The sequence below is a fragment of the Microplitis mediator genome, chromosome 11 (assembly GCF_029852145.1).
Source record: "Microplitis mediator isolate UGA2020A chromosome 11, iyMicMedi2.1, whole genome shotgun sequence".
Lineage (NCBI taxonomy): Eukaryota > Metazoa > Arthropoda > Insecta > Hymenoptera > Braconidae > Microplitis > Microplitis mediator.
In genome coordinates this window covers 10,899,082-10,909,731 of record NC_079979.1, presented here as the reverse complement: position 1 = coordinate 10,909,731, position 10,650 = coordinate 10,899,082, and the positions used below count along the sequence as shown (strand labels likewise).

The 10,650-nt window shown below is 42.3% G+C and overlaps 1 protein-coding gene across 1 annotated transcript; it reads right to left on the bottom strand.

The window, feature by feature from the left end:
- Positions 1–4,087: 4,087 nt before the first annotated feature.
- Positions 4,088–7,930, bottom strand: LOC130676985 (uncharacterized). Its single transcript, XM_057483501.1, has one exon. The coding sequence runs from the start codon at positions 7,928–7,930 to the stop codon at positions 4,088–4,090; it is 3,843 nt and encodes a 1,280-aa protein (XP_057339484.1).
- Between the last annotated feature and the right edge of the window lie 2,720 nt (positions 7,931–10,650).

Here is a 10,650-nt window from a genome sequence, read left to right as displayed (position 1 = left end):
CAAATTAGTGGTTGTAAGATGCCCTTGATTTTGTTAGTTTTCTCACATGCCGTTTTAATTTGTTCATTAAAGCGTAATTTATTATCTAATATTGCCCCTAAGTACTTAACTTTATTTTTTGGTTTGATTATTTCATCATTCATTTTAATTTTTAAATCGTTTTCGTTCTTTTTTAGTTTTCTTTTTTGACTAAAGATAATTAATTCGGTTTTTGCTGCGTTTATTTTTATTTTCCATTTACTAAAGTAGTCGTTAATTTTATCTAAATGTTTTTGTAGTAAATCTACAGCAAGTTTTTTACTCCAAGATGCTACAGCTACTGCGGTATCGTCAGCGAAAAGCCCGAGCAGTATTCGTGCATCTCTGGGTATATTGTTGATAAAATAAAGAAATAATGTAGGACCAAGTATCGAGCTCTGAGGCACTCCTGCAGCTACTTTTTGTTTTCTAGACGCTACATTGTTGATTATGACTTTAAAGTTGCGATTTGATAGATAACTATTGACAATTTTGACAAGATAGATAGGAAAATTGGCTTCTAGCAGAATCAGGATCAATCCACGATGCCACACCGTGTCAAATGCCTTTTCTATGTCTAGGAGTGCCATCGCAGTTGACTTATTCCAGTTAAAGTTTTTAGATACAAACGCGGTGATTCTAGTTAATTGATGTATTGTACTTCTTTTTGACCGAAAGCCAAACTGTTCGTCTATTAAAATGTTGTTATGTTTTTCAAAGTTTTTTATTCTATTGAGGATTATTGATTCAAAGAGTTTGCTAAGAGAGGATAATAAACTGATGGGTCGGTAATTTTGTGGAAAGAGTTTATCTTTTCGTGGTTTTTTGAAGGCAAGTACATGTGCTGTTTTCCAGGAAGCGGGGAAGTAAGCTAATTTAAAACAATTGTTAAAGATGTATGTTAGTTGAACCAGTGCTTTCTTTGGGAGGTTTTTTAAAATAATGTTTTGAATTCCATCGGGGCCCGGTGCTTTTCTTGGTCTTGTATTTTTTATTGCTGTTTGAATTTCTTTAGGAGAAGTTAGTGTAATTTCGTTTGGGTTGATAGGTTCTGTCAATAGTTTGTCGTGAGCTAGGTTTGCTTTTTGTTCAGTTTCTTGGTCACCGTCAAGTTCAGTTAAATGATGGACTGACTCAAAATGATGAGCTAGAGTGTTTGCCTTATCAAAGTCGGAAAATACTAGACCATTAGGGCCATGTAGAGTTGGTATAGTCGAGTCTGTTTGTTTCGTGAAAGCTTTTGCTGTTTGCCAGAGGGTATTGTTGGATACTTTTAGATTTTTAAGTCTTTCATCCCATGTTGAGTTGTTATACTCTCGTATTGCTATTTTGATGTCCCGTGATAGATCATTTTTAAGAATTCTAAAAGAATCTCGTCCTGTTCTTTGATAGGATCGCCGTAAACTGTTTCTGTGTTTGATCATGGTTTGAATATAATCAGGCAGGGGTTTGAATTTAATGTTAGATTGGGCTCGCGGTATAGATTCTTCTATGGCTTTAGTTATAGTATTAGTTAGTTTGGTGACTTCTCTATCTATGTCATACGTGGTCTTTAGCTGAGTGTTTATGTCTAGGTCGTCATTGATTGATCCTCGGAATTTAACCCAGTCTGCTTTCTTATAGTTTAGTCTTCTTGGTTTGTTGATTGAGTCAATTTGTAAGTTAATGTTGATTATGATCGGCAAGTGGCCAGAGTCTAGTTCGTTTAAAGTTTCTATTGAATTATAGTATGGTATGTTTTTAAAAATGGCAAAGTCTACTGTGCTAGGTAGTCCGTCATTTGTAGGATAGAGAGTGTAATTGTCAGGAGCAACTATGTTTAGGTTATTTCGGCTGGTAAAGTTATATATCACTTTTCCATTGTAATTGTTATTCTTACAATTCCAGTGTGTGTGTTTAGAGTTAAAATCGCCAATCAGGATTACAGAATTTGAGCTGTTTATGAGTTGTGTAAGTTCGTCTGTGTCTATCTTGTTCATTTTTTTGTCTATTGTCGGTCTAATGTACACTGAGTAAAAATTGATATTATTAATTTTTATTCCAAGGGATTCAATTGTATGGAAATTGTATTGGGTCGTTTCACTGTGTTTGATTGTGCTTTTTATAATTATTAGAAGACCACCCCCTGCAGTGACTCCTGGTCTGTCAAGTCTGTATATTATGTATCCCGGAATTTTACTTAATTTATTTTTAGTAAGTTTAGTTTCGTTAACAGTCATTATGTCTATGTTGTGTTTGGAAATGTAGTTTTTGAGTTCAGTCCATTTTTGAGTAAGTCCATTTGCATTCCAGTGACTTATTTTAAGGGAATTATTATTTGTACTAGCCATTTTGAAGGTCATATCCTAATTCTGCCGCGAAGTCAATGATCGCATCGATTTGTGCTTTTTTGTCATTAACACTGTCACGTAATCTAGCATTGAGAACTTTAATTTGTTTGAGTATAGTTGTAAAATCGCAGATTTCGCTAACTGATTTAATTTCTGTCATTAATGAGGTTACTATATTTAATTCTGAATTATTGTTGTTAATGTTATTATTATTATTATTATTGATCCTATTGTTATTATTATTTATTCTATTATTATTATTATTTGTTATGCGTGTATTTTTTAGTACCTGATTATACTGAGATGATAATTTCGATGAGTTGTTGTCTTCGTGGTTTAATTGTCCTGTAGGATTTTCCAAGGCCGGGAAGTTCTGTCCGTTCCTTAACGGTGGTGCTGGAGCTGTCTTTTGTTTAAGAATCTGCGTTTGTTGTGTCCTTCTGCGCTGTTGGGTCTCTAGATACTTGATGTAAATTTCACATCCTTTGAAATTAGCTGGATGTGGTTTGTTGCAGTTCGCACATTGTGGTGGGACTTCAGTTGCCTTTGTGCAGTCTTTGGTGTTGTGGTTTCCTGTGCACTTTACACATTTTGGATTCCTGTGGCAATTTGATGAACCGTGGCCAAACTCTTGGCAGTTATAACACTGGGTACCAAGTCTTGTGTTTTTGTATCTCTCGATTCTTACTATGTATGCGTCGATATGTTTAATTTTTAAAACTAAATTCACGTCAGTTTGAGCATCAACAGCGAGGTAGTAGAATGGAAAGTTATTTTGAAGTCCTGGTTTAGATTTTAGCTCGGCTAGTTTTGTGTGCTTTATGCCTTGTTTTTGTAGTTCATCTGATACGTGCTGGATGTCTAGTTGTGGAAGTCCCTTGATGATGAATTTTTTATCTTTACTGTCAGGTTGAGTATAGGTGTGATATGGCACTCTTACGTTTTGTAAGTATTGTTCTATTGTAATATGATCAACTTTTGATTGTGGATACACAGATAACGCAAGCCTAGTGTACTTGAAAGTGGAGGATGAGGAATTTTCTCTGATTTTATTAATATGTTTGTTCATGTCAGTTGGAGTAACGTCTTCAGTTTTGATTACTATTGGTGTTGGTTTGTATTTTATAACAGCAGGCCCAACTGAGATCGTGTCTTCAGTTTCCTCTTCACTGCTGTCCGATGGAATCAAGTTGGGATCTTGTATGTCTTTAGGTTTCTTGGTCTTGTCAGTGATGTTGTTTTTTTTGCTTTTCCGTTTTCTAGACTTGGTGATAAACCCATCTGGGTTACCATCGCGCGTGTCCATGATGACAGGCGCTTTCTTTGAAAGCCTGCACTAGTCACGACACAGCTTTATAATAGTATTATAGCTTTGAAATTGTAGGTTATAGAGAGAGCGATGTGCTTCGTTCTATTGCCCTCCAATCGTAATCGTCACAGACTTGTCGAGAATCTGTCAATCTGTGTCTTGTATGCGCTGCCGCTCTGATTGTTCCTTCTTTTATACCCGAGAGCTGGGTTCTAGAAGGTTCTCCGAGGAGTGGGAGACGTCGGTATCTGCGCTCCAATGAGAAGTCTCGGATTCGAGGAGAAAGGGAAATCTTAAGAGTTGACCAATGAGACGTCGGTTGGCGAGGTGGGAGAAGGCGCGGACCATGGAGAAGCATCCGACGATGCGGACGTCCGATTCGAGTTGTAAAGTGGAATGGCAAAGAAGGCTCCAGCTGTTAGCTCCAGCGTTACTTCCGAACATTCTCCCCCCCAATTCCGCAACTAGGTGAGGAATTAGAATCCTCTTCTTGTGAGTCGTCTTGATGTGGAGAGATTGGCAGTGGAGCGAGTTTGACTACTGGTCGAGTAAGAGTCGAGGTGGCAGTTTTGACAGTTACTACTCTGCACAATCCATCCTGCCCAAGGTGAAGTTGAATGACTCGAGCGAGAGGCCACTTTGATGGAGGCAATCGCTCGTCGGTGAGGAGAACTAATGAGCCCACTTTGATGTTGTCTTGAGTTTTCTGCCATTTCGAAATCGATTGATGCCCTTGAAGACATTCCGTTGACCATCTATCCCAAAATTTTTGAAATCGTTCTTGAATGCGTTGAAAATGAGAGAGTCTTGGTTCAGGTACAGAACATAGAGATGGTTCTGGTATCGTGGTCAGAGCTTCTCCACGAATGAAGTGTCCTGGCGTTAAGGCTGAGATGTCTTCTGGGTCGTCTGAAAGCGCACTGAGAGGTCGTGAGTTGAGTACCGCTTCTACTTGAGCGAGGAAAGTAGAGAAGTCTTCGAAAGTGAGAAGCGTGTCTGAGATCGTTCGTTGCAGATGGTGCTTTACTGACTTAACTGCTGCTTCCCACTTTCCACCCAAATGAGGTGCTCCAGGTGGATTGAATATCCACTTAGTTCCATCATTAGCAAGGATCCGTTGAAGTTCTTGAGATTCCTTTGATGATTGACGAAATAGGTCTTTGAGAATGGCGTCAGCACCTTTAAAATTCGTGCCGCAATCACTTCGAATAGTCTTGCAGATGCCACGACGACTGGTGAAACGTCTGAAAGCTTTGAGAAAGCCTTCTGCTGAGTAGTCTGAAACTGCTTCTAGGTGTATTGCGGAGGTCGTGAAACAGACAAAGACTGCAATCCAGCCTTTAAAGGTTTTTGCACCTCGACCTTGAAAGGTTTTTAATGTGATTGGACCGGCATAATCTACTCCAGTGTTCTCAAACACTAGAGAAGGTGTGACTCGAGAGGTCGGAAGTGGAGCCATGAGTTGTTGAGCTCGAATTCCACGTATTCTGGCACACACAAGGCATCGTTGAATGAATGACTTTATGGGGGCTCTGCCACCGATGATCCAACAAGTCTTTCTGACGTGAGAGAGAGTTAGTTGAGTACCACCATGAAGAGTTCTTGAGTGGGCATCTGCGATTATCAGATCTGAGAGCTTGCTGTGTCTGGGCAATATTGCCGGGTGTTTGCTGTCCTCGGACAGTTGAGAGTTCTGAAGACGACCTCCAACTCGCAATATACCAGTATGGTCAACTATTGCAGTTAGTCGAGACAGAACATGATTCTTATGAAGTCCTTTTCCAGCTTGAATAGCCTTGATTTCTGAGGAGAAGTATGCACATTGAGTTTCCCGTATCCAAAACAGCTTTGCAACCTCTAAGTCAGCTGGGTTAATTGGTGAGATGGCTAAACTGGAGTTTGGAACTTGTTTGAATCTTGAGATGGCTCGCTGACAGATTGCTGTGATTCTGAGTAGTTTCGGAAGATTTTTATTGAAGGATTTGACTTGAGGTAGGTCGATGAGATCCCACAGTAATGGAGGTGACGTTGCTGAGAGTGAGATGCCGGGTCTTTCTTCTAAATCTTGCTCTGGAGATGGTGCTACGGTTGATGGCCAAAATTCAGGAGATAGCGAGAGCCATGGTGGTCCAGTCCACCACAGTGTGTGTTCAATGAGTTGAGAAGCGCTTAAGCCCCGAGAAGCACAATCAGCTGGGTTGAGTTTACCGGATGTAAATCTCCAATGAGCATGCGGGACAGCCTCATGAATGGCTGATACTCGATTGCCCACAAACTCCTTCCATCTCATTGGATTGTTCTTTACCCATGCGAGCGTGACTGAGGAGTCAGTCCATAGAAATACTGGCACATTACTGAGATTGAGGGTCTTCTGAGTATGGTTTGCGAGGTTTGCCAATAGAGCAGCTGCTGATAACTCTAGTCGTGGAATGGTGAGACGTTTGAGAGGTGCCACTTTTGTTTTGGAGCAGACTAGCGTAACAACTGACGAATTGTCTGCATATGTTACTCTGATATAGACTGCTGCTGCCATAGCTAACTGAGACGCATCTGAGAACCCATGAAGTTGTATGGAATAGGTTTGAGAGTGCAAGTGTAACCACCGAGGTATTTTGATTGTCGAGAGAGTGTTGAGATCTTCTCTGAATTTATCCCATTGATGAATTATTTCAGGCGTTAGTGGGTCGTCCCAACCAATCTTCTCCAGCCAGAGTTGTTGCATTAGGATTTTTGCTCTGATAATGACTGGGGAAATGAGTCCGAGTGGATCAAAGAGTTGTGCCACTTCTGAGAGAATGGCGCGTTTGGTAATTGCTGGCTTGAATGAGATGTTTCCTTGGAACGAGAAAATGTCTTCATGAGGATGCCATGTGATACCTAGTATCTTTGACGTGAGATCTTCGAACGTATGAATGGGCTGCTCTTGTTGAGTTGAGATACTTGGTGGTGAGAATTGCGGATGATTGCTTTTCCACTTATCAAGTGGTAAGCATGCTGAGAGGCACATGTCATTTAATTGAGTAGCAATGTTCTTGAGTTGTTCTAGGGTTTCTGCACCACCCGAGATGTCATCAACATAACTACCTTTGAGGATGGTATCTACTGCAAGTGGATAATTAGCGCCTTCATCAGCTACTAATTGCTTCAGTACTCGACAAGCAAGATATGGGGCTGACCTTGTGCCATATGTTACGGTCGTTAGTTGATATGCTCGAATAGTTAAGTCTTGATCTAGCCAGAGAATGCGTTGAAGGTCCCAATCATCTTCATGAACCTTTATTTGCCGGAACATCTTTACTATGTCCGTAATAAAGATGTATTTGTGTTGTCTGATGTAAAGCAATACGTCAAAGATGTCTGATTGAGTCTTTGGACCAGTATGCATGATGTCATTGAGTGATACTTGAGATGACGTCTTGCTGGATCCATTGAAAACGACTCTGAGCTTTGTAGAGGTGCTCTGCTCACGTAATACTCCGTGATGAGGGAGATAGTACGTATGAGAGGGCTCTGGAGCTTCTAATGGTACAGCCACCATGTGTCCGAGACTTTCATATTCTTGAAGGAACTTAAAATATCGCTCTTTGAGAGTTGAATCAAAGGAGAGACGTTTGAGAAGACGTTGAAGGCATCGTTGCGCTGTTAACTTGGAATTACCCAACCGTGAGATATCGGAGTTAAGAGGTAGTCGTACAACATAACGACCAGAATCGTCTCGATGATGAGTAGCAGAGAAGTGTTGTTCGCACTCTGACTCAGCCAAGTTGAGATGTGCCTCTGATGTAGTTGGAGCTTCCTCGAGTACCCAAAATTTGGTGAGTGTATCTTGGAGATCCTCATTGCTGGTCAAATGAAGAGATCGCAATGGCCTCAACTGAGATGCCGTGGATGCTTGCCCGAGAACAGCCCAGCCGAACACGGTGTGTATCGCCATAGGTTCCGATGAACCTCTCATAACTAAACGAGGTGACTTGAGTATGCTTCTGAGATTGTCTGCGCCAATGAGAATGTCTACTGGACCTGGAGTTAGGAAGTCTGGATCAGCTAGCTCCAGGTTGTTGATATGAGTCCAGTCTTGGTTGGCCACCACTACTGAGGGAATGTGAGTGGTAATTTTTGGCAATATGTGCGCATCTAATTGTACTTGAGATGGCGAATGCGTGGACTGTAATTGAAGAGTAGCCAGACCTAGAGTTGTGCCGGGTGAAGCACTACCAACTCCAAGTATTGGAATTGTAGATGATTTTTTAAGGAGCCCGAATTTCTTGACCATTGGTAACGAGACTAGTGTCAATTCCGATCCTGGATCTATGAGGATACGTGCATGATGTTGAGTATTGCCTGAGGATAAGACAAGTACCTTGCATGTGGCTAGTAGCACTGCTACTCGTGATTGGACTATTGATAATGAATGAGAAGTCCGTTGTTTGCTTGTTTGAGAAGTCTGTTGGTTAACTGATTGAGAAGTCGGGTTTTGAATTATTTGAGAAGTCTTTTCTTCCTTGCTTGTTTGAGATGCCTTGGAGACAGTGGGTCGAGATGTGACTTCTGTCTGAGTAGACGCGTTGCATTGCCTGTTGAGAAGACTGCGTGGGCTCCGAGAGGTCCTGCATAACCTTCATTGCGGTTGATTGGAGCTGTCAGTTGATTCCGTTTCATCTGGAGAAGTCGCTGGAGAAGTTACTGGCGCAGTGGTAGCTGGTAGAGTTGCCTTGGGTCCCTGATGGAGCAGGGTGTGGTGGCGCTCTTCACAAATTTTGCAACCCTTCGGAATCTCACACTTGCGCACGTTGTGCCTGCCAAGGCAGTTAAAGCAGAGTCTTTCTTTTCGAACAATTTCCATCTTGTCATCGTAGCTGAGTCGACTGAAGGATGGACAAAAGGCGATGTAATGAGCCTTTTGACAAGCGCTGCAAAAGTTGTTCAAATTTCTAACTCCCTGAGCTTCAGTGTTGACGAGATGAACATGTGCGGGTGGAGTGCGCTGAGCTGTCTGAGAGTAGCTTCTTTTACTGACTACCGATGAGGAGACGTTCTTTGCTGGAGGTGGCTTAGTAGGAGGGAGATGGCTCTCCAGGCTTTCCAGAGCTCTGGCGGAGCCAGTCAGAAATGTCTTGAGTTCTTCATAGGTCGGGAACTCTGTGCTCGAGCCCAAATTGATCTCCCAGGCCTCTCGAGTGCGAAAGTCTAATAGCTGTACCACATCATGTACAATGAGGTCATCCCAGGTTTGGGTGGAGCATCCAAGTGCCTTTAGTGCATTTAAACACTCGGAGACTGTGGTCAGGATGTGGTTTAGCTCCTTGGCTGAGCGGTGTTCCATTCGCTGAAGAGATCTGAGTTTGCTGAGGTGAGCCGTCTTGAGAAGTCTCTTGTTTTCGTATCTCGCCGTGAGAGTATCCCATGCTGGAGCAAACGAGTCGGCTGAGATTTTGAGATTGGCGATGAGACTGGCTGCATCTCCCTCTAAGCTGGCACATAGGTAGTGCATCTTTTCTACTGCTGAGAGGGCTGGATTTTCTCCGACAAGTGAGACGAACATGTCCTGAAAATGTCGCCATTCGGCGAAGCTTCCGGAGAATTTCGGGACGGAGATGCCTGGCAGAGATGGTCGATGGTGAGATGTCCCCTGAATGCTGGTGTCAGCAAGAGTGTTACCAGCTGGAGGTTCCATTGCCTCCAATTCCGCAATACGAGTTGACAGAGCAGCCTCAGATAGTACGAACGCCTTCATTGACAAATCGTACCATTTGTCCTTGAAGTAATTGTGATCTGGAGATGCGTCGGATTTTGAGGAGACTAGTTTTTCGTGATCTAGCTCGAACTTTTCCCAGTTCAGCTTGAGCATGGCTAGCTTTGCTCTGGCAGCGTGAATGTTGACTGTTGAGATGACTCCAGTCTCGACTTCGGTTGCGAGCTCCGAGATGTAGAGAAACCTGGTTTCTTGAAGCTTGAGTTTTCCTGCTGAGTTGGCCATGATGAGGTGACGATGAGGATACAATCAATCTAAACCCCCCGCAGCACTCCGTGCTCCGCAATGCGTTGAGCTTAGATTGACCGATTTAGTTGAGATGTCCCTGGCCTCTCGAAGTCTGTGTTGAGAATTTCCACTTCAACACAAACCAATCCGGCTCGAAGGACCAGAATGTTTCAGACGAGTAGTCTGCCGGTAGATTGGTTTGTGTTGAGAAGAAATTCTTACGTACGAGTGATTTGGTGGCCTTGAGAAAGGCCGATTTGGTCTTGAGAAAGACCGATTATTTTTGTTTTACGTTATTTGCTGAGTAGTCCTGAGAAGAACTAGTGTTGATGAGTCTTCTTACTTGACCCGGAGGTCTAGTTGGCTAGCGCTGAAAAGTGCTAGTCAACGTAGCTGGAGAAACTCGTTAATGAGAATTATCTTACAAAAACCCGGAGGTTTGGTTGACTAGCGCTGAAAAGTGCTAGTCAACTGGTGTAGAGTTCTAAAAAGAACTGATTTGGTTTAAGAGAAGAGCTGGAGACTAATCAAGCTTGCGCACTTGATTAGTTAGTGAGTTTAGATAATAATAGCCTTGCGCGCTATCCGATGAGAACTTCTTGTCAGTAAGACTGCTCAAGAATTTATGCGCTGCCGCTCTGATTGTTCCTTCTTTTATACCCGAGAGCTGGGTTCTAGAAGGTTCTCCGAGGAGTGGGAGACGTCGGTATCTGCGCTCCAATGAGAAGTCTCGGATTCGAGGAGAAAGGGAAATCTTAAGAGTTGACCAATGAGACGTCGGTTGGCGAGGTGGGAGAAGGCGCGGACCATGGAGAAGCATCCGACGATGCGGACGTCCGATTCGAGTTGTAAAGTGGAATGGCAAAGAAGGCTCCAGCTGTTAGCTCCAGCGTTACTTCCGAACAAGTATAATAAATGTATTACGTTATTTTTTTATCATATAAAAATTTGTTTATGAAAATAAAGTGGAATAGCACCATAATTAATATTCATTTTAAAATTATTAATTAAAT

Bases quoted from the DNA above. Each gene is read 5' to 3' on its own strand.
- LOC130676985 (XM_057483501.1), bottom strand. From the start codon at position 7,930: ATGGTCAAGAAATTCGGGCTCCTTAAAAAATCATCTACAATTCCAATA.